Genomic DNA, 24418 nt, shown 5'->3' on the forward strand with positions numbered 1-24418 from the left:
TGGACCAGGTGGCAGGGAAGAGAGTTGAGTCGGGGGCCAGGTACAGTGCTCGGTTCCCTCAGCTGACTGTCAGCCTCATCCCCACCCCGGGGCAGCTGGGTGTGCTGAGTGGCGGACCCTCCAGTTGGCGGCTGCCCTGCAGTCTCAGCTCCCGAGTTCTGTCTCCCTGCTCCCCCCGGCGGCCCGGGCAGCGGGCAGCCCTCTGGGCCAACACTGTGAGATGAGGCGCTGTGGCAGAGCGAGGCTGCTGCGAAGGGGGCAGGGCAGCAATCAGACGTTCTGTAGGACGTCCAGGGGCACGAGGCCTCGCTTCTTTCCACTGAGGACCCTGATAAAGCCGTCTTGTTCTTCTTCAGAAGTCACGCAGATCTGAATGCCAAGGAAAGAAAAATCAAATGAGTCAATGAGAAGAAGCTGGACCCCTGGCTGCAGGAGGCCAGAGGACACCCCATTGGAAAAGGGAGAGTCGTGGCAGGTTGGTAAATCATGGCTCTGTGAAAAAAAGTTTTGACAAAAAACTAGGCAGAATGCTAGGGTTGAAATTCTCCAGATATGAATTCTGGTATTCTAAATAAGGATCAATAAAGTGGAATTAATAATGAGTGTTTCCCTGAAGGGCCACCATGAGGACAGATGGGATAATGCGCTCACCGAGTCTGGTACTCTGCACATGATGTGCCCTCAATGCATTATTTTAAAGATCCAAAATAATGACCACCATTCAGCACACCCCAGTAATGTGCTCGGAAGTTTCTGCACGTGAAAAGTCAAAAGGAATGATTTCATTTCTGGCCCCAAGCAAATTGATGCCAACATCTCCCATATTCCAGAGTAAGATCACCTACACTGGACTGAAAAAAGAGGTGGTTAAAATCCATTTGGGTGGGGCCTCCCCGGTGGCGCAGCGGTTGAGCGCTGGGTTGCGAAACTGCGCGCGGCCTCTGCGGCGCCGGTTCGATCCCCGGCTGCTCCCCGGCCACCAGAGGAGGGTCCCACATGGCGTGCAGACCTCTCCTGCCGCCCGCTGCTCCCCTCAGCAGTGTACTTCGGTCCTTCTGCCTGCTCTGCTCCCCGCTCTGGCTCTGGTGAATTCTCTCACCCTCCCGCGCTTCTGACTGTACCTAGTGCATGTATAAACAAAACAAACAAACCAGCAAACAAATAAATAAAGCATGCCTCTATAAAAAAAAAAAAAAAATCCATTTGGGTGACCTTGGTATGCGTCATTTATAGGCCACTGCGGGGCATATAAGGGTTGGTGTGGCCAGATGTAAAGAAGGGAGTTTTGAAGCTATTGGCATGATGTGATCTAGCTCAGCAGGTAAGAAATACTTCCCCAAGTATTTGAGGGCAAAGAATAGGTATCAACAGGTGGAGGCACTTTGCCTGCCTAGACCAGTGCAGCTAGGACAAAATATGGGGGGTGGTGGGGGTGGGAGGGGGGTGAGATGAATCCAGAAGGGCTGGCAAAGGCAAGAATGTGCAGGAAACTCAAGCCATGCTACGCACTCTAAGTCCCTCAGCTGACCCAACCTTCTCATGGACTGGAAGTGGGTCACGAGCTACCGCCAGAATAATCTCCAGCAAGGAGAACTGGGTCAATTCAATCAGTTCAGTTACGATGACCTGAGTCATGGGTGATAAAGACAGACCAGAGAACAGATTATCAGGGCTCTGCAGCACGGGAAAGGGCAAAAATGACTTGGTATAAACCAAAAGTTAGATGTTAAAGGACTTTAAGGAGGAAGGAGATGGGCATGTTTATTCAAAGCAGCTCTTTTGCTTCTCCCTTCCCCTCCTTTGCTGTCTCCTCTCTCTCTCCTTCTCTCCTTCCATTCCTTTCTCCTCCTCTTCCCTCCTTCTCCCTTTCCAGCCAGAAGACATCTGAGGCTAGTCCAGTTTTCCCCTCACTTCAACAAATCTTGATCTGTCCACCCAGCAGGCAGAACAGGCGTGAATATTTTTATTTATTTATTTATTTGTTTGTTTATTTTTAGGATTTATTTTTATTTATTTTTTTAAAGATTTATTTATTTATTTATACAAGCACTGGGTACAGTCAGAAGCGCGGGAGGGTGAGAGAATTCACCAGAGCCAGAGCGGGGAGCAGAGCAGGCAGAAGGACCGAAGGACACTGCTGAGGGGAGCAGCGGGCGGCAGGAGAGGTCTGCGCGCCATGTGGGACCTTCCTCTGGTGGCCGGGGGGCAGCCGGGGATCCAACCAGCGCTGCAGAGGCTGCAGGCAGCTTCGCAACCCAGCACTCAGCCTCTGCGCCACCGGGGAGGCCCCAGGTGTTAATATTTTTAAAAGGAAACTTTTTCAACAGTGTAAGAGGCAATGCACAAATGCCCAATACATAGATGATAAAATCTCAGTCTTCCCAACCATGCAGGAAAAGCATAGAAACATGAAATTTATTCCTCTACCAAAATGACAGATATGAAAATGAGTAATGTTCAGTTTGGGCAAGGATGTGGAGAGCTGAACAGTCTCATAAACCGCTGCTATGGGTATGTATTGGTACAGCCTTTTGGAAGACAACTGCCTGTCTGTATCAAAAACTAAAAAATCTTTGATCTCCTTTCTGATACATTCTAAATTACATCCTAAGGAAGTAATCAGGCTTAGGGGGAAAGATTTAGGTTTAAAGTTGCTCATTGCAGTTATTAACAATAGTTTAAACATTAAAAAACGCTGAATTTATCCAGTGATAGGGGAATACTTAAAAACATTCTTTTACATGGAGACTAGGGTTTGGCAAACTTTCTCTGTAAAGGACGAAATATTAAATATTTTAGGTTTTGCAGACCACATGATCTCTGTTGCAGTGACTCAACTGAGCCTTTGTAGCATGGAAGCAGACATAAGCTAAATCATACGTAATGAGTGTAGTAATGTTCTGATAAACTTATTGTGAAAACAGAGCCAGATTTGATGCATGGGCCATAATTTGTCAACCCCTGTTCTACACAGTGAAATGTTACATAATTGTTAAAAATTTTGTTTGGATGGCCTTTTAGTGACTAAGTTAAAAAATATGTTGGGAAAATAAATTACTATGAGATCAAAGGATGAATTAAAAGCAAGGTTTGGTAGAAAATACATCAAAAAGCCTATTTTGATCATACCTTGATGGGTCAATTTTCTATGATATTTATTTTCTTCTTTATATATATTTTTTGTTTTTCCCCACATTTTCTCATTTTATTTCAATAAGTATTATAGTTTTATAATCTAAAAATAGTCTATCCATTTTCTTAACAGCTTTGACAGAACACAAAGTATGATTGAAGATAGTTCTATAGCAATGGCTGGAATATGGATGAATTTAAAAAATGCTTTCATATATTTAAAGTTGATTTAATAAGGATATTTTTTAAATTTCAAAAATGAAGCAAACATACTCTTGTGTCAATGCAACTCTAGTTGTGTTCACAACAAAAGGATAACTTAATTCTATTTGGAAACAAGAGCTCTGTGGAAAACTAATATAATAATTATGGGACAAATCAACCCCAGAGGCAGAAATTTGATTTAATCAAAGAGATACATTGCATTTATTTTCAAAATTTTCAAAATCAAATTTCTTCTGTTTCCCTGCTAATGGCCATTTGTCTCTTTATATTTTTTGAATCATAAATAACATTCTGGCAATTTTGGGTGGCTTATCAGGTAACTTTAGGTGGCATTGGGCACTGCAGATGAATTTCCCATTTAGGCTTTCCTCTGAATGGTGATGGTGCCAAGGCGATGATCTTGATCTGCACCATTGTGGCGAGGTACTGGGGTGGGGATTGGCACAGCTGATCCCACTTAACCTTCACACCTACATCAAGAGGGAGAGTCATGATGATTTTATAGGTGAGAACTTGACATTCAGCAGTGACCTTGCAAAAAGCACATAGGCTATGGATGCATGTCTGTATGACACTAGAAGCTATGTTCTTGCACAATTTAGTAAAACAATTTAGTACCCTAATGTGGAGACAAATTTCAATTTTTTTGTCTTAATAGATTTTTAAAGTGCAAATTTTCTTTCAAGTGACTGACATTTTCAAAAAAAAAATGGGTTGCCATGTTGATGACAAAGACTGAAAAATAGAGAACTTGCATGGGGATCAAGAGAACTCAGTGCCTTTTGTTGAGCTGTATGTAATTGGAAATAAAAGTGTCTTCAACTGTTATAGGACTACAATGGAGCTTAAAAGTGACATAATGGAAATTAAAGTCATTCTCAAACTTTACCTTTGATCTGAACACCTGGAGAGTTTGTAAAAGAACCTGATCCCCCATCTTTAAGCTGAAAGTTTCCACCTCAATAGTTTTAGGGGGAAATGTATTTTTTAATAAGGTGCCAGGTGATCCTGATTCAGGTGGTTGAAAGATACACAGTAAGAAACACTGGGCTGGACAAATATTGGCATTTACAGCCCTTGGCTATAAAGTAGATGGGCAGATCCACTTGCTCCCAGGTTCAGGCTGAAATACTCTGTTGTATCTTGAACATGTCTAGCTGGAGACACTGGGGTTGTTTGCTTCACCTCTGCCTTCACCCCAGTAAATTGTTCAACCTTGAGGTTGGAGAATATAGGTATGAGGCCCAGTCTTGGGAAAGATATGTTTTGGGGAATAAGACCATGGAATTGGTGGAGTCAATGAACAGATGTTCTACTTCTGGAAACTGATCAGCTTGAACACATTTTAATTTGCTTTCTGGTTCCACTGATGTGTATTTTAATAACATAAAAGCAATGCTTAATCTCAAATGGGAAACAAGATTATTCTGAGAAAAACAATCAAATGTGCTGGCAAAGCTATTTAATAATGCCGTGTCAATAAAGAGGAACATCCTACCCTAATTTACTTTTCAAAAAACTTAGCAAATATTTGGAACAGGCAGGATGTTGTTGGGTAAACAGAGAAGTTTGGAGTGTTGGCACGGAATCCAGCTGGGAAAAGGGCCCATTTGCTTCATGGGGTGGTGGGGTTATTGTGACACTGGAGACGGGTCTAGATCTGATGAGAATGATTCCATTGCCTGGAAATAAGAATGACTCAGTAGGGTGCTGCAGGAGCAAGAGTTTGTTTTCAAGGAGCCCTCTGGTCTAAAGACATTTGCTTCTATGACCCTTGCCCTTCCTGGGGGCCAGGCTATGTGAATGGTGCTTCACTATGGAGAGTTTGTTCGCTGTCTAGGGCACTTGGCTTGGGAGAAGGCATTGACTCGGAGCATGCAAACCTATGTAAAGTTCTGGTCTGTCCACAAGCCAGGTTTTTTCCCCCTTGAGCAAGGCACATAACTTCTATGAGTCTTTGTTTCCTCATTTATAAAATGTAAACAGTGAATAATCATGAATTTCATAGGGCTGGTGTGGATCCTCAAATAAGTTATAGGTAGGCAAGCTTTATTATTATTAAATAATATAAATATGTATGATTTTATTCAATAATGACATATAGTAATCATGATACTTATAACAATTATTGTCATGACAAAGTGGGGGACAGACAGTATTAATTTGTTCTTTCCTTCTTTATAAAACTAAGGGCTGGAGATAAAAGATTCTTCCTGAAAAAGTAGACACCGAAACAGCCAGCACAATCCCCAAAAAGATAACTGCGAGAGGTTTGGGTGATGGTGGTGCCCAGAGAGTCTGTTTAGAGGCGAGTCCCTCAGATGCCACTGCAATTTATAGACAGAAGATGGCTTCTGTATCGTGGGGGGACACCAGTTCCAGGGAAAAGGAGAAACTTTGGGCAAAAAGGAGTAGGAGATATTAAATGAAATATATTTCATGACAGTTTAGTGATAACTTTTGATCTCCATAAAGATATATTTTGTTCGTAATGGACCAGGTAAAGGAGAAGCTGTGTAATTTTCAAAATGCAATCTCACCTTGTAAGCAATTTTTGTAAATAGGAAGAATTCCCATTTCTAGTAAAACTGTAAAACCAGGGTGGAACCAAGAGCCCAGTGACCTAATTTCCTAAGGGTAGTAAAGATTTTAATAACCCACAATCATTAGATAACATACACCCCTGTGGGGGTCTTGCATTTAAATAAAAAGCCGATACTACAATTAGATATAGTACTGGTGGGTTGTGGTTGTGTGTGAGGGGTGTATGGAGTATGTGTGGGTCTGTGTAAGACAGAAACCCCAGAAGATCACAGCAACACTGTATTGTTATATTGTTAGGTATAAAAGATAAGACTGAGTATTTTTAATTTTGCTTCTTTATAAATTTAATCAAAAAATTTACACTATGAAAGTAACTTAAATGGAAAAAGAAAAAATCCTTAAAGACACTTTCCAATTTTCCCCATCTTTAAATTAATTTTCCCTACCTTTGTATCATTAATATTTAACTTATTCTGTCTCTATCTATAAAACCAGCATTTAAGATGGAAATGCAATATTTGAAGATCATTCTTCTCTTTCCTGGTCTAGGTCTGTCTTTAGTTCTCCCTGGGAGGAGGCTGGATTAGAACCCATGTCCCAGGGGTATATCATCATCTGTTCAGCTGCTTTCTCCTTTCTGGATCCTCATAGGAGGGCTTCCTGTCTCCTACACCAGTTTTGCTGCACTCTTTCTGAGCTATTGCTCCCCGTGGGCCATCTGGGGCTGCAGGATGCTGAGAGTTAGACAGGCCTGTGGTGGTGGTGATGGTGCCTGTGATCTTGTCTGGTTCACTATGTTTCCAGTAATAAAAACAAGGAGGGCAGGCCTATTTTTCCCTCTTCCTTTGTGTTTACCTTGGGAGAGTGGTGAGTGGGATCTGGGTCTGGATTCCAGTATTTTGTCCATAACATTATCATAATGCTATTGCAACTGTCCTGGTTCCTAATACTAGCTCCCAAAGAATCACCTTTGGTCAGACACCTCATTGTTCCCAATTTTCACCATTATGCAGTCAAAGGCTGTACAACTGCGCTAACCTCCAATTTTCACCATTATGAAAACCACTGTGATGATTAGTTTTTTGGTATAGCTTCTCCCCAATTTATTAAACATTATTTTCTTGTGTATATTATAGAAAATGGAATTAATGTATTCTGAGGTGAAGCAATTCTGTGGCTCTTAATACATGTCACCAAATCACTATCCAAAATGAGTGGATTCATGTCCACTAGGATTTATGAAGGAAGTGGAGGGTGTCTTTGTGATGGTGATAAATGCAATGAACTATGGAACACAGCAGCAGATAATAGGCAATTCCCAAGAAACCATGAAGGATTAACCATCCACTGGTGGAGACCAGCATAGAACCTAAATTGAAGTTGCCTAGTTCAGAGATCAGTGGGTCTCAGGGAAAAAGCACAGGAAACTGATAGTCTCCCCCAGCAACCATTGTGGGCCGAACATTTCCTCTTGTGAACAATATGACCAGGTGAGCTTCTTAATATTTTGCTTTTGTATGTATAGACTCCACTGCACTATTAAAATTAGAGTAAGGATACCTTTGCTCAAAGTGAATATTTTGAATGTAACCCTACTCCTTCAGATTCTTTGTGTACTGCAGTTTGTTTTCAACTGTTAAAATTCTATATTGGTCATCCCTGGTCTGTGTTTCCGTGTATTACTCACCTGATTCTCTTTCATTGTTATCTGCCCTTGTTCTTTACATCCAACGAAGGTTCTAACACATCTAAAAATCTTCTCATTTTCTTGTACTCTCTGAACAAAGTTGGCTGGAAAGAAACCAATCCTGTCTTGAATCTTCCCCTGAAAGGAAAAAGGAGGCATGTAATCACGATGGTAGCATTCATTATAATTAGTTACCAAATGACTATTTTTTATAGAAGGAGAAATACCTACTTTCCACCAGTCTTCATTGGAGTCCTCTAAAAGAGTAATCATGTCTCCTGGGCTAAAACAAAGAGTATATGGTTGGGTGGGGAAGTAGAGGAGGAAAACAAGAAAAATATGGAATTTTAAAGTTGAAAGTAATAGTTTTTCACTTGTAAAAATAATCCTAAAATAAATAAAGATAAAATAAACATGACTTTGAGTTCTTTCCATCCATAAAAATAGCTGTCAGACATCAAAAACAAGTATAATTTGTAATTTATTTTTTTAAAAAAATCTTTAGCTTTACTTTTATGCATAGGTGAACATACTTGCATTATATAGTCATCATCTTGGAAAAATCTTCTGTTTGCTTTTTTTTTTTTCAGTTTTGTTCACTCATTTTCTCCTTCCCCCCTGAAACTTATAGTCACCTTATATTGGAATTTCTGGATCAGAGATCCATATCTTTCACCTTCCTTAGACATTTCCCATCTTTTCCCCCATCAATGTCCTTACATTTTTTTAGTTTTATCTTCCTAATTGCTTATTTGTGTTTTGCGCTTATCTTTGCTACTGTTTATTATAATTCTGAAATGTTTTAAGAAAAAAATTACCTTCCAAGGGCTCATTATTATTTTCATTCATATTTTTTGCTGTCTGTTGCAGATACAATATTATAATGGCTCTTTCTGAGACTATCATTCTATCTCCTTTTCTTGAATTGTTTCCTTTAGAATTAGTTGGCCTGTGTTTTTCTCACTTCTCAACATCATGGGATTTTCTTCATTATCTGTGTGTTGGTCATTTCTCTATATTAATGACTGAAAATAAAGGTCGATGGACTTAGCAGGGTGAGTTTCTCTGCTATGACATACATTGTATGCATAGCTCTCTCATCTATCTGCATGCATATATCTGCAATGTATCTCTCCCAAGTTCAAGGTAATTTCAGGCTCTTTTTAAGAGAAGCAGTGAGCCAGTTGATCCATATCATTTTTGGATGCCTGAAAGTAGAGTAAGCCAGCAGTCTGGGGCCTCCTACCACTATTATGGCCGACAAAAACGAGGACTTTCTTAGCTGCGGTGAGGGAGTATGTGAGTTTATGATCCACCTAAGTAGAGTGACCTTTCCCTTTGCCTTTGCATTCTAAATGGTCTGGAAGTACACAGTTATCTCACCACAATCCTTTTTTCATTTTCAGATTACTCAGCCCACACAGAGACCACCTTGGGTATGATTCCCTTCCTTAGAATACAGGCATTAGCCTCATTCTGCAGTCAAACACCATTACCACCACCATTGCTCATTATAAGCAGTAATGTGTGTTGTAAACACAATTGGGACTCTGGACCAATGGTATATTGCCATGACAATGCTTCATAACAAACACAACATCAGAGGTCTGTGGTGACTTTCCCCTACTCCACGTGTCTCATGCTTCAGAAGGCTAGTCTGAACATCATGGTTGGATGCCAGAGGTTCTAAAACAGCAAATGGAAACATGCCAAATATAGAAGACCTCTAAGTTCTCAGTTTAGAACTGACTGATTGTCTCATCTGCCTTATTGGGTAAAATATGTCACAAGGTCACAAGAGATGGGGTAACTGGCCCCTCCTTTTCAGTGAGAGGAACTGCAAAGTCTCAAGGCAAAGGGTACAGATGTAGGGAGGGGTGAAGAGTTTGGGTCACCAATGCAACTAAGTCATTGGAGTCACCCTCATGCTTTATAACATGTGTGCTGTGAGTTCAGTGTCTCCTTGTGCTCCTCCATCTAAAATTGTCTTTTTGTGAGTATCCTTAGGCCTCTGGTCATCCCCATTGTTTGCTATCCAATTCCATTTGTTGTAGTCTGCCAGGAACCTCCCTAGATTTTGGGTTCTCTGATAGCATTATTTATTATTTTCCGGTACTGTTCTGGATGATTCCTATAAATATGTCTTTTCTGACAATTTGAAGGGACTGGAGCCAGAGAAGTAGTAGATTTGTGTGCTTATTTTGCTATTCTGATTCAATCTCCTCTGCTGTCACTTTCAATTCTCAGTTAATATCTATCTTCGTAGGGGATTCCAAATATAACGGGCTTGTTGCACCTGAAGCATTAAACACAACTGGCATTTTGATATTTCAACAGTCACAGTTTCATGCTGATGCCACAGAAAGCGAAATGGCTGAAAATCACTCTTTTCCCAGGTGAAGGATTTAATTAAGCAGGCAGGATGAAAGTCATGTAGAAAAATCTTCTTGGCTCCAGCATATTTTATTTAACCTAATAACCTAAGAAACCATGTGTTAGTGTCAAATACAATGACTTTGCTGATGGGTGTGTGGAAATAGTAAGTAGGGAATAAAGCTTGAAATTGGGGGAGGCACCTTTTCCTAAGGGCGAGAAATGATGCTGGCAGAATGTAAACTCTATTTTAGCGTCTCGATAGATGCTCACTTTTTCCCAGTCCAGAGGTGGACTGTCCCTGAGCACATGACCCACGGAAGCAAACCACACTTTAGAACAAGGCAGTCACTGGAATCCAAGCTATAATTTTAGGAGAAATACCAGACATATTCCTGACAGCACTCTCTTTTTCTATAAAGAGCTCTGCCAGACTCTGCCTGGTGAGACGAGTTATAGTCATCCATTTATTCTTTGTTCTTTTCAACAACTCTCTCAAGAGTTTACCCATTTTCAAGAAATATTCCAGAATGCTGACTCTGAGAAAACCATTTTACTGGGCATTAGGTATACTTTAGTGAATAAAGTCCTCACTGGAGCTAAAAATCTAGTGATAGAGATGGATAATACATAATGAAACATTTAAATAAATATATAAAATGATCATTATATAATGTGTTTGTATAACCTAATTATAGAACATATGCCATAAATAATATAAAGATAATATGTTACATAATTACAAACATATGTATATATAACATAATTAAATCATAAAACAGAATTGCAAACATCTTAAGGGCTAGGAAGGGAATAAGCAGGATGTAGTCATAAAGAATAAGAGTAGACACCTACTGGAATTAGACAAATACTCTAACCATCTGGCAGAGACAGTTTATGCCTCTTTTTCACTGTAGGGAGGATCCTGCTCAGAATAGCACTTGGAATTTAGATGGCAACTGTAACATCTGGCCAGCCAGCCCCTGGTGTGGGGTTTGTACTGCCCCCCCCATGCCTCCATCAGGCATCAACTATCAGTCTCAGCAATTTTTCCCAATGAGCCTGGATTCAGATTTAGAACTCTTGTCAACACTGGGCCTTGAGTTGGGCATGCAAGATAAAACCACTCTGTTTATAATTGTTTATTTTTTTAAAATGTGTTTTGACCCAGTTGTTTTTTTAAAGTGAGCCTCCTTTATTCCTCTTCTGTCTTTGTTTGCCAATGTGACGTTAATTTGATTTGTTATTTTTTTTTAAGATTTATTGAGTTATACGAGCACTGAGGTACAAGCTAGAGGCACAGGAGGGTGAGAGAACTCACCAGAGACAGAGCAGGGAGCAGAATAGGCAGGAGGACCAGAATACATTGCTGAGGGGAGCAGCAAAAATACACTGGTGAGGGGTGGGACTGGCGAGGTCTGCTGCGCCATGTGGGAATCTCCCTGGCTGGCTGGGTATCGAACCAGCACTGCAGAGGCTGCAGACAGCTTCACAGTGCTGCGCTCAACCTGCTACATCACTGGGGAGGCCCTTGACCCAGTTTTAAAAGTTGGTTATTTCCCTTCTTAAGCAATGGGTTAGGAAAACACCTCTAACCACTTCTCTTACTGGGCCCTTGTCCTTCTGGGTCAGGATGTACCAGCCTCAGCCCTAATGACACAACTAGGGGCAGTGCCTATGCCCAGCACCCAAGAACTCACGATTCCCTCATTCCAGTGAAGCTTCCTTGGAGCCTGCTGGGCCATAGGCATGCCCCTAGTTGTGTCATTAGGGCTGAGGCTGGTACCATCCTGACTCCAGGTGCAGCCCAGTTTGGCCCTCTGGGCAGCCCTTCTCTCTCCACTGAGTTCTCATTGTCGACTTTGTTCTCTCTGCTACTCCTTGGTGTTGGTGTATTGTGGTCTGTCCTCCATCGAAGAACTAAATTCAAACATCCTTCCCACCTGCTCTATATAGGGACAACCTTGCCATTGGTCCCCAAGGGAAGGAGGCTTAATGCCTAAAATTCTCCTTTCCGTGATTGGCCCTGGGACTCTGCCAGTACATGATTCTGTTTCTAGTTACTTCCTGCTTCTGTGTCTGACAGGTCCCTTTCCATGAAACTATTTTTGTTTTGTTCAGTTTAAACACTTCAAGCAGGTTCAAAGAAAAGTCCTGCTCTGGTCTAACAGCTATTCTCTCTCTTAGGTGACTCTCTGTTCCCAGTCTACTGTGGTAGAGTTTATAATATAACTCTGTCTTTCTTTCCAAATTCTTGGGGGTAAACCTGTCAGGTGTCCAAATACTTAAGATCCTTTTGCTTAATCCCACCAGAGCATCCTGAGTTCAGGTAAGTACTCTGGTTGCACTGTAAACCCCACTTACATACCATGACACAACACAACACGGAATGCAATTAACAGGGAGAGCAGAGTGTCCTACTTGGAGCAGAGCTCAGAGAAGCTCAACCACACTCTTCATTTTTGTTTGCTTGGTGAACTTTGTCTTAGGTCCAGGGGAAGATTTTCAGGTTGGTGAGAGCATGATCTATGCAAGACTTGAAATGATGAGGCAACTGTTGGCCATCAACAAGAGTAGGAAAAAGTAACAAAAGCTAAGTAGAGTATCTGGCATAATGGTGCAGGGGACAGTTTATTTGTGAGTATGTGTGGCTGATGTCTGGCTGATGGTTGCTCTATGGGATGACCTATGTCTTCTGTCTCTCTCATTTCTCAATTTCCCACTTGAACATAGCACCTGCACGTCTTCTAGTAGCAGGTAAAATGGCTCAGGTACTTGGAGAGCAGTGGGCAGAGTGTAGGAGGGAGGTAAATTGAGCCCAGTCAGCTACAAGGAACTATTCTGCAAGATGTTTCAAAGAGAGTTTAGTCTTCTATGGGCGAGGGTCTTGGGGAGTGGACTATGAATTATCCAGAGGCCCTTCTCTGCCAGCCTCTTTCCGTTCTTCTGTGGAACTCAGACGCTAGGAGAGGAGGCACTGGCGTCCTCCTTATAGGATCACTGATTCTGAGAAACACCTTCTTCATAGTCTGAGACAACCTGAGGGCCTACCCACCTCGGAAGCATGTGGACAAGGCAGGATGCTTTGGGTCTTCTTTGCTTTCGTAATATTTGGGATATAATGAACATTTTGGAATACAAAGGAGCTTTGTCTTTGTCTCTCTCTTTGGTATTGAGTAGAAGGAGATTACATGACAATCAAGTCTTCTTTGAATGTTTTACAACATTCAAAAAAGTCTTGGGTGTGCACTGAGGATACAAAGCTGAAAAGCTTCTTCTAAACATCACTGTTTTTGTCTGTAAAGTGAGGATATTAATAGTATCTACTCCATCAACATTTCCAAGGATTAAATGAGGTAATGCTTGTAAAACAGTTTTATATAAGCCCAAATAAATGGTGGCTATTATTGTTGCTAAGACATAGTTACTACCCTCAAGATGTTGGTAATCTGAAAGGGGAAACACTTGGAAGTTGGTTTTTTATAGTGTCATCAACAAATGAGGAGAAATACGCTAGAGGGGCAGAAACAAGCATGGAATTGACTCCAAAAATCCCAAACATATGTCTCTTCAAGACTCAGCTATCTCAATTATATTTATAAATTACATGCTATCATAACAAATATTTAAGGAACTAAATTTACTTTGCAAAGTTGCCATGTGGACTGAAGGAGAAGACATATGTGGAAGTCTTTGACAAGGTGGCACAACAAGGGCCTAAAATTCAAATCTCCTCCTATATATGTAATTATTCACTTGGAAATTCAAAGATCTAGTGATCGGTACTTTCTAGGTGAGTGTTTCTTAAGCTTTGGCAGAAATTGTTATGAAATAGTCTCTGACCTTGTGATCTTTGTTGTTATTCAGAGTTTTGGAAAAAAGCTTTTCCTTCTCTTTATAACATCATTCCCTCCCCCAACCCCGGGCAGTGACCACAAAGGTGTGGCAAGTCTGGGAGCTGCTATGCTGCTATGTCACCATTCAGAGGGCTGTTTGCAATGAAGATGCTTGAAAGTTTGAGGAGGACAGGCAGGCCTGTCCATCGCCTGGAAGGGGACATCAATATCCATTAAATGAAGAGGGTATGATCAATTTCATTTTCACACAAATAAGAAGGTTCAGAGAGACTTCACCACTTAGTGACAGGGTTTAAATACACTACTAGCACAAGTTTTTACAAACATTGTAAAAACTCATTAGTATTGCTCATTTTACTCTGGAAGTATTTTGGGATAATTTTGTATTTCTTACACTTTCCATTCATTAGTAAAAAGGAAACCAAATCAGGCTTGCAGCAACTAAACTTACTCAGCCAAAACAGATGTCCTAGAAAAACCAAGCTGCAGGGACCAGAAAACGGAGCCAGCAAAACTGCTCCAATAGTTTTAGATCCACAGCTTAATTTTTCGCTAGATCTGTTTCTCCATTTCTCTCATCCTGGGCTACAGACTTTTACAGTCTGAGTCACAGGCAGGTAACAAGGAGGTCCTGAACTTTGCAGTTTGACTTTGCCCTAAAGCCTGGCATCTGTAAGGCTGCTTGCACTTTCCCAAGGCCATAGGCCAGCTCCGAGAAGAAACGTTCCACTAACGGGCCATTTGGATGGGATTTCGTAAGTGTTCCTGAGCTGTTATGGATCACGCTCTCTAGAACCTAACTGAAAGAGGCATCTGAGTGAGAGGGAGGTTGCTAAACACATTACTGACATTTGGGAAGAGCTGGGTTTCTTGACATAGTGCAGCATCAGAACATAATATGCATCAGAGACTTTCCTCAAATAGCCTTAATTGCATTTTGATGTCCTGGTGACTGTGAAGATTATTTTTAAATCAAATTGGTGCATTAGAATTACATTTAGTTTTAATTAAGTTGATGCATTTGCCAAGTGGTAATGTACTTAGAGAATGGAAACGAGACACCAAGGGAGTTTTATTCTCTCTCAAGCATTCTCCTTTTCTTATTTTATGGAGGGTTTATAAAGCCTTGCAGAGTGAAGGACATTGCAACAGAAGCCACATGCCAAAAACCCAGTGTCGACAGCATACTGCGCACTGACTGAAAACCAGGAAATCTGCATTCTAGTTTTGGTCTACCACTGGCCCACTGTATATTTTTGAATAAGTTACAGTTGTGCTCAAATCTAGTGGATTATCAGAATCCAGAGACACATCGAACCATAGGGGTTTCCAAGTGGGATTGGACTCTAGGTCTGAGCAGAACTCAGCAATCTCCATTTTAATAATATTCTTCAGAAAATTCAATGGCTTGTTAACAAGTGATTTAATCATCCTAATCATAGTTTTCTCCTCTGTAAATTGCTACTTGCTTGGGTAACCTCACAGCCTTGCTAAAAGAACTCAAGGGGATGTCGGGGAAAATTGTTAAAGACTTTGAAATGAGCAAAAAAAAAAAAATCACCGATTTGGGTACCCAGTCTAGCACAGTCCCCCAGGTCATCTCTCGCCTTTAAAGTCTTTGAGCTGTTTTTTACACCTCTGCAAATTATAGAGAATTAATAGAAATGCAAATGATTCTTGTAGATGCAAGTGAGTTGTGTCTGGTGGAATGTAGTCAGTTATCACTCTAGACAACAGGCCAGTTTTGCATCTACATATAAATTCACCGCCTGATTGACTATATATGTGGGATGTGTGAATTCTCCTGGTCCGCTCATTAAGAAATGAGTCAAATACTAATTTTTGATGTATTCATTTTATGTTTGCATCGAGCATGATTTTAATTTTTAAAAATTGTTAGTGAGCAGGAATGGCCTTTCATGAGCACATTCTACAGATCACAAGCTTCCTGGTCTTATGCACCAGACTTTACCATCCTGATAGACTTGTAAGAATGATGTGAGTTGTTAATATGGGATCAGTTAATACATTCCCTGAATCTGATGTATAAATTAAAATTGTCAACCTTGTCGGAGAGGAAATCTACCATAGTCAACAGAAGCTGGGAAGTTTGGAGTAGGAAAGAGATCAGTTAATCAGGTGTCCACCTCCCAGGTTCCAACCTTGAGCCTCCACTTTCCACCTGTGAATTCTTGGACTTGGTTCTCCCTCCCCTTCAAAAAGGGATATAAAAAAACCAAATTGTCTCACTAGAATATGAACTACACGGGTGTCCATTCATTGCTTTACTGAGTTTTAAGAGAGCCTCTCCAGAATGAAGACAGGAATGAAGGTAGTGCCTGAGACTCCTGCTATGGATTTCCACCACTTCTGTTTGTCTTGGCCATTGCATTTCTTCCTCCTCCCCCATTTTGGTACCTCTCTAAGAAATCCTCTGGTTTTGCTACTTAATCTATTCTTCCCTTAGCCTTTCGTCAGTGGAAAGCGTTAATAACTGCTCACGAACCAAGCTGCCCAAGTACCTATCCCCTCTTTTTGGAAGTCTTGTCTTGGCTGTGAAACCACCTCCTGGCAAAACCTGCACTGCCCTCTCTTTCAGGTACTGTGAAAGCATCCTGGGCAACCTCCCTACCCACAAGAGTGATACTGTATTTTACCTGCCCATCTACTCTTCGGTCACCCTCCCTTCCCCCCAGGCCTATGACCACTTGAGTTCTTTGAGGACAGGTCTGTGCATTGTTCACCCAGCAGAGAGCACAAGCTCATTCACCACATGCTTCATCTACTCAACATGAGGTAAATGACACAGATCCTGCAAATAGTCATACTAGAGTTGAAATAAATTTTACTCAATTTCAAATGGTGCTCTGAAAAGGGCAGAAAGCTATGACTTCAAGCCATCTTCTCTCCAGAGGTTCTTGTGGATATTAGCTAACGAGACCAGTGGTTGCCTGGTGTCATTCAGACACCCTGGAAAAATCTGAGACTCCCGCGTCTAAGAAATATTCTAGCAATTCAAGAATCTAAATCCCTATTTGGGGTTACAAAATACAAAGTAAGATATGCTTTTCTTTGAAGTCCCTAGATCTAGATACTCATACGCTGAAGTGGAAAATAATTTCTCTCTCTCTTAAAATTTACTAGTATTGAAAAAGCAGTTCCTTCTTTCTCTCTTAGCTTATGAACTATTTTTCCCCTTATGAAACATGGCCATTATCATATAAATCTGTTTGGGGAGAACTAATAAAAATGAAAATGACTTAGATGTAGGAAGTCAAAATGGATTCTTTGGAATAGGCATTATTTGGTCACTAAAATATGCCTTGAATTTATTCTCCATCCTTTATTTCAAAGTCCCTAAGATGTTCTAGGGATTTGTGGTTACTTAGAGTTATTTGCATCTGCCGATTATTTACCTATCAGCTTGGCAAAGCTGTAAAAGTTATTGATTTTAAAATGGTGTGTTGGTGTGAATAATAAGCCATGAGTCTGAGATTCTGTTTTTGCAAATTCTGAACCCAAAAGCAGTGAGGGTCGTGGGCTAGATTACACCGTAAATGTAGAAGGCAGGATTTACTTTCACCAAAAAGTCACGCAGCTATTATCAAGCCTTTGCTAATGATGTGTCTGTGTTGTGTGTGCCTGTGAATGAATCTTTATTTGAGTGTGTGAGTTTGTGTTTACCTGACTGTGTGGGAGTGTATATGTGCCAGTGAGTGTCTCACCCAGCTATTCACCCACTTGCCGTGCTTTGACACACGGCCTGTATGAATTCAGAAGGCAGTGTGTGAGGCTCTCGCTGCCAGCGCTGATGATAGTGAGTTCTCCAGCATGTATTTCAAGTAGTATTTGAAAGAGCTCATGAAATAAGCTGGCACTCCATAATGTGTAATTTGCAGGGCTCTTCAAAAGAAAAAGTAAGGGTTATTGATGGTAATTGTCTATGACCTTTAATTACAGAAAGTTGCTGTACAAAGCTCATTAACCTGTGACAGGAGTCTGGGTGGGCCTTTGATGTTATCAGACTCAAATTGTCAGCAGTGGCCCGGAGAGCCCGTGGCTGATGGCACCACATCCTGCATGTCAGCTGTGAAAGTCCACAAGTCACCTCCGCAACCCCAAAACCTACTCAGAAGATGAGGCACAGGGTATTCCAGCCTCCTTATCACTGGGCCAATTCAATAAACTCTAACTGTTGCACTCAGAGGCCAGAGCGAGTCTTTACCTGTGTTTCCTCACTATGTATTCTTAGGATGGCGTCCATGAGGTTGTTTACTGTGGAAAGAAAATTATGAAGAGAAGGTACTAGAATATAGTGTTCACCATCTCTGCGCTAGGCAAGAAATTCCATATTTTATTTCTATCAGTCATTTAAATACTCAATCTCCCTAGAAAGGAGAAAACTGAGGCTCCAAGAGATAAAATCATTGGCTCAAATTGATGCAGCTAGTGAGGGTTAGAGCCTGAAGGCACCTGGGGGCGGATTCCCAGATAAGTTCTTTTCTACCTTGCCAGCTTGTTCGCTCCTATTCTCTGCCAGCAATGGTGGGAAGAGAGAGAATTATCACGGTATGTTGACTCAAGAGATTTGGGAAAGTAATGATGGATGAATTTATGAAGGGTGTTGATTTGGCAACAAAACTGTAGCCAAGCAGATTATCTGAAACCTCAGCCTAGAGACTGTGTCTGGGGATGGATGATGGGACCATACTGCTTAAGAGGAGTATTCAGTACCCTAAGAATACTGGGGAGCACCCAGGCTCCTCCTCTCTGAAGCTTGCTCCTCCATACCTCAATTGTGAGCCCATGGGTAAGGGATTAGCAGGGCTTCTTCCAAATTGTCTTGTGAATGCAACCAATGGCAACTTTGGTCCTCTTTTCTATAATTTCTACTTGACAAATAATATTCATTATGGGCTCAAGGTTTATCTCCTCCAGGAAACTGGCCCTGGCTAACCCCTCCGAGCTTGCTTTTCTAGTTTCCATTCTTTTGTTCTAGTGTCCATTGTATTATTATCATGGACTGCGAATTGTATATGCCAGACACAGCATTAGTTCATCATTAGTTAATATCCACAATACTTAATATCCACAATACTCATTTATTCACCAAATATTTATTAAGCATCTATATTTCAAAAACTGTACTTCATTACAGGCATATAAGGATTAGAAATTACAGATTTGTTCTCATGAGTTTACCAGGGGGTTAGAAGTTAACTAAATAACTATATATTATATATATAATTATACATTAACCAAATAATTATATAATTATATATAATATATAACTGTATACATTATATAGGATATATAAGTATATACTAAATGCATTATATATATATAGACACACACATATATAGTTGATCAATGCTTGGAAGGAAAGAAACAGCATCATGAAAGTATAGGATTCTCAATTAGATTGAGGGTATCAGGAAAGGCTGTATCAAGGAAGGGAATCTAAACTGAGATGTAGTGGGTGCATAATAATCAACTGGAACAGTAGTGCACGTGTGTGTGTTTGTGAGACGGTGGTGGTGGATGGACAGGAGAATGGGGGGACAGGAGCAGACTGCAGGAAAAAAAAATCCCTTGGCTGGTGCTAGTGTCATCCTTTTAGGGAAGGAGAGAAGGACAACAGTGATGGAGCAGAGAGTTAGGACAGCCATGCAAGACAGAATAGAGAGGTCACCAAGGATGAGGTCCCCATAAATATTCTGATCTTTACCCAAAAGTGATGGGAGAACTTTGTGTATTTTAGTAGACGTAAGGCAGGCATGACATTTTATCTCCTTTTACAAGGGAAGAAACAGAGACTCCAATGACTTATGTATGAGCCTTTTGTAGACTTCATGGGGGTCACACAACTAGTGAGTGGCTTGGCCAGGACTTAAACCAATGTTGAGAGATGATCACAATTTTTATTTTAAAATAAAATAAAATTCCATTCAGTGAATCCATGTTTATATGCTCTTTGTCTCTGTCTTATTTCTTACAACTGAAAGGGAAGTATTTGCTTTTGGAGCATGAATAGAACTGAGTGGAACTAACATTATTAAGATCCTCCTCTGGACCAGATAGTGTTATCTTATTTAATCATAGTCATCTTATAGGACCTTATATTTTCAAGACAACAAAGCAGAGGTTCAGAAAGTTACATACTATACCCTAGTGTTAGAAAATAGAGGAGATGGGCTGTGAATCCATTCTATTTGACTCACAAGTTTAGCCAACCCCAGTACACTCTGCTGTCATATTAATGTCCCTTCCACTCTTGGAATGGATGGTAAGAGAGGAGTAGGGGAAAGGTTAGAAGCAGAGAGTAGGAGGGCTCTTGACAGTCCAGGGCAGAGCTGAAGGGGAAGGACAGAGTAGATTTCAGGCCAAGAGGATCAGTAGGAGTTGAACACTGAAGTATGGTTTGGTGACTGCCTCGACGCATGGGCATATGGCAACATCACTGAACCTAAGGAGCAGGTTTGTAGGAGCTACTGGGTGCCATTCACTCCTAGTGTAGCAAGTAGGGATGTGACTTCGGAGGTCTGCCCTGGGGTCTGGACTATTGGCTGCTGCCAGAAAAGCTTCCCTTATTGAGCATATATGTAACAAGTGCAATGATTCATCTGCTCTCTTCTATGGCTGTTGGCTTTGCCTATTGGCCTTATTTGTCCTCAAGTTCATCCTCCTGGCATTGCCTGTACCTAGACCAACTCTGTTCTCTTTCCAGAGGACAATACCCAGTGTGTTCCCCTGGATCAGAATGTAGCTGGATAAGAAAAGCTTTTTTAAAAGGATTTTTTTCCTTCCTCATGGTTTAAGGAGAAAAAGATAATTCACAAAGGCCCAGTTCATTCAAGGAATTATACCAAATCCCAAAAGCATTGCCTTACACATTCTAAATCAAGTGCCTGGCTTTTAAAATGGGAACCTACACTCTCTGGGGAAAAAAAAAAAAAAGTAAGGATGATTTATCGCTCTAATCTTGCAGTATATGTAATGCAGGCATTTCATTCCTGGGAATGAATAGAGCTGTTTGCCTCGAAGCAGACTGTAAACGGTGGATTCGTGACCAGACAACTGGATTTTTAATGGCCTGCAACCAACTAAAATAAGCACAAAAGTTACACCATGACCAGGCAGCTAGAGCTCATTCCTCACTCCCCCAATAATATCCTCGATTTCTCTGGAATTGTTTTCTTTTCACTTGATGACTTTAGAATAATCTTCTAATAAATAAACTCTGGGACTTGGACAAAAGGAAGTTGTTAAATTCTTGGTGTCCCACAACAATATCAAGAAGGACCCAATACACTGTATTTGTCGCAAAGTAAACGTGTCATCTCTATCCTCAGCAGCAGACAGTAATTGTGACCCATCAGTGGAAGTTAAGGCACGGCACCAGCAATGAATCTTAGGCAGGCTCTGAGCTGTGGGACCTGTTATATCTCTGCTAGACAAGGGCTCCCCTTGATTTCCCTCTTCCCTCCTGCACCAATGCCAGGCTGTTCAGGACTGTTTACAGCCCCAGCCAGTGACGCCAGCATGGTGAGTCTTTCTCAGTGGTGGAGAACCTGCGGATACACGAGAGTTTAACTGTCTGAGCAAATTCCAGGAGCCAGGATCTGGGCCCTGAGCTTGGCCCTGGAACAGCCCAAGAAACACTTGGAAGCCAAGGGCAGATGAACCTGAGACAAAGCTGAGCTTGGGAGTAAGCCAGCGGGCTGCCAGATGCTGGCAGGAGACACATTAGGTGTGGGGTCTTGCTGGCTGTTGCCCCCTGGGGAGCAACTGAGGTGCTGAGCTTGACCCCAAGGCACAGAACCTGGGTGATGGAGTCTAACGGGGGCCTTCTGGTAGTGCTCTCCTTTTAAAGGGCATTGAGGAAAGCGGAAGAAGGGAAAGCTGATTTCACTCAGGGAACCACACTCAGACCAGTGCAAGAGGGACCCGACCTGGGAAGTGGCATTGCTTGAAGGTGTGGAGAAGCCCAAGACACTGCAGAGTGGAGACACAAGCCTGCCTGGCAGCAGAGTGCAGGGAATGACGGGCGGCTGGCAGTGTGGCCACATGACATTCAGACAAGTGGAGCCCAGACCCAGAGGGGCTGCCTTCCTCAGGCTCTGACATTCAGCAGTCTTCAGTGAGGCTCTAGCCTCCCATGCTCTTCAGTACAAGAAAGAATCAAGCTCTTAGGACCCTCAGACTGGAAAAGCAGCTCTCTGTCCTACTCTAGGACTGGAAAATTCCAAATTCTTTCCCTGAGATCACTGTGCTGAGGCCAGGAGAGAAGTGAAGCCTGTTCTGTGAGCTAGGCCAGTGAACACCACATTATAAAAACTATAGTAACAACCAGTTACTGAGTGTTTACAACAACAAGGCACTGCAGCATATGCTTTATGGAGATTCTTCTTCCATTCTCAGATGTGCAAGAGCTTAATTGTCTCAACAAATCTAAGGAGTTTGAAACATCTCTTAAGGGGAGGAGATCATTATTATTCTTTTATGAGTAAGGAAATCAGAGGCATGAGATGTTTATCAATTGCTCAAGGTCACTCCGTAAGGAGGATGTAAACATAGGACTGACTTTAGCTCAGCTGCCCCCCAAAATGAGGACCCTTAAACTGGTCAAGGAAAGCTGCAGATTTCATGAGGAGCCAAGCTCACCTTACCCTCCCCAGTGTTTCAGTTACCAGGAAGGGGACGGTTTCTGAAGCCATCAGGGAGTGATCAGGGGGTTGCCAGCTTCTGGCAATATAAATGAATGGCTTTAGTTTGATTCTTCTGTCAATGTTAATTTGGGGACTAAATACAGTTTTTATTTGCTGTTAGGCTCCACAGTATGCCAGTTGCATTTGAGGCTCAACCTTTGTGAAAAATCCCCTTAGAGTTCTGTTGAGGATGGACTAAAGCCCGTCATTACTTCCTCAAGTGTGGTGCCAGGATGAGGGGCATCAGCACCGCCTGACAGTCTGATAGAAATGCAAATTCTCCAAGCCCTCCCCAGACTTGCTGAATCAGAACTTCCAGGGACAGGGCCCAGCCCTCTCTGTGTTAACCAGCTCTTCAGGCTGCTGGATGAACACTGAAGCTCTAGATCACTGCTCTAAAACATTGAGAAGTGACACAAATGATTTATTTTGAACTAAATCTTTCCTTTAAACATTGAAATAAATCTTTTCTTTAAAAAATGATTGTAGGTATCTCAGTGGTGGGTGTGGTGTCCTATTATGGGGTGGGGGTGGGTCCTATTCCTCTAAATCATATCGAGTGTTGTAAACCAATGTTACCTCCATTTAAAAAAAATAAATAGTTTACCTCATTTCCAAATCTTCATTCTCTTGTGGTACAAATTTGTACAAGGCAACATAGGTGTTCATTTGTAATGGGTCTTTGGAAAGAGATCCCTGAAAGAGAAATACAGAAAAAAATGAAGAAAGAAAGAAGAAGAAATAGAATAAAGGATATAGGACACGGAGAAGTCAATGCCATGTAATTCCAGTGTATATTCTCTGTATGGATCTTACATGTTAAAGTGTCTCACTATTATTAAAGATTTTGCTTCAACCATCGACTTATATTTAATTTCTTAGCTTAGTGTATTTCATTACAAACCACTTGAGAATTATGGGAGAAACTGTAAGAAATACTACAATTTTCTTCAAGTGCTTTTTTTCTTTGATATAGTTGTTCATGAAAGCTGACACAGCCTTGGTCCCAGGAGTAGGAATGTTCTCTCTCTAGAGAACTTCCACTTCCCAAAATTTACTTTTTATCAGTTAGCCTAAAATTTGGTAACGTAAATCAAAGGTACCAGGTATATTCATCTGGCAATTAGTTCATTCTCGTTGTGGAAAAAGTGTAGATTTGACATCAGATTGATATGGTTTCTGTCATAGCAACAGCTTCTACTGGCTATGAAACCTTGCAATCATGATGATAGCAGTATCCTTTTTGGTAGATTACTGTGTGCTGGGCATTATTTTACAGGCACTGACTGATAAACTTGAAACTCACAGCAGTCCTGTGAAGTAGATTCTATTGTTGTCCCAAATATATAGACACTATAGGAGTCTTACTAGCGTTATATAAATATTAGCTACTATTATTAACCAAATAAATGGTAATGCTTTATAAATATGTTTGCTTTATAATATATAATAAATTAAAATATATAAAACATACATATAACTGCACGATAAATGCAATTATGTGTATATATTAAATATAAATAGAATCCAATTACATATAATATACAACTATATAATACAATTATACATTTAGATATAATAGTATACAATTAGATAATATAAGACATAAATACATGCTATGCATAGAAAACAATAAAAGTTGTACAGAACCGTATCCCTTATACCAATGACTCATTCTGCTATTCCAAACTTAAGTAGCTTATTGTATATATTAGTTGATTCTATATTCTAATTATATATAAATTCATACAAAAATTTAAAACTTTTACAATATGAAAAACAGTCATAATATAATTTAAAATTATATTTTACACATTATAGAATGTATGGAGCATACATTAAGGTACCAAAAGTGTACAACACAAAACTCACCCCCTTCTTTGATGCACTAT

At 40.9% G+C, this 24418-nt stretch overlaps 1 protein-coding gene across 1 annotated transcript in view; it reads right to left on the bottom strand.

Annotated features, from left to right (window-relative positions):
• Window positions 1-270: 270 nt before the first annotated feature.
• The window catches only part of STAC (SH3 and cysteine rich domain), a gene marked incomplete at both ends in the record, with an annotated part of 110422 nt that continues 86274 nt past the window's right edge, over window positions 271-24418 (bottom strand). The window contains 4 exons of the mRNA XM_084247007.1: window positions 271-369; window positions 7589-7726; window positions 7820-7871; window positions 23134-23222. Coding sequence (XP_084103133.1) covers window positions 271-369; window positions 7589-7726; window positions 7820-7871; window positions 23134-23222 — 378 coding nt within the window. The remainder of the gene's footprint in view (window positions 370-7588; window positions 7727-7819; window positions 7872-23133; window positions 23223-24418) is intronic.

This window comes from Talpa europaea (assembly GCF_964194135.1).
Source record: "Talpa europaea genome assembly, chromosome: 11".
NCBI classification, from domain to species: domain Eukaryota; kingdom Metazoa; phylum Chordata; class Mammalia; order Eulipotyphla; family Talpidae; genus Talpa; species Talpa europaea.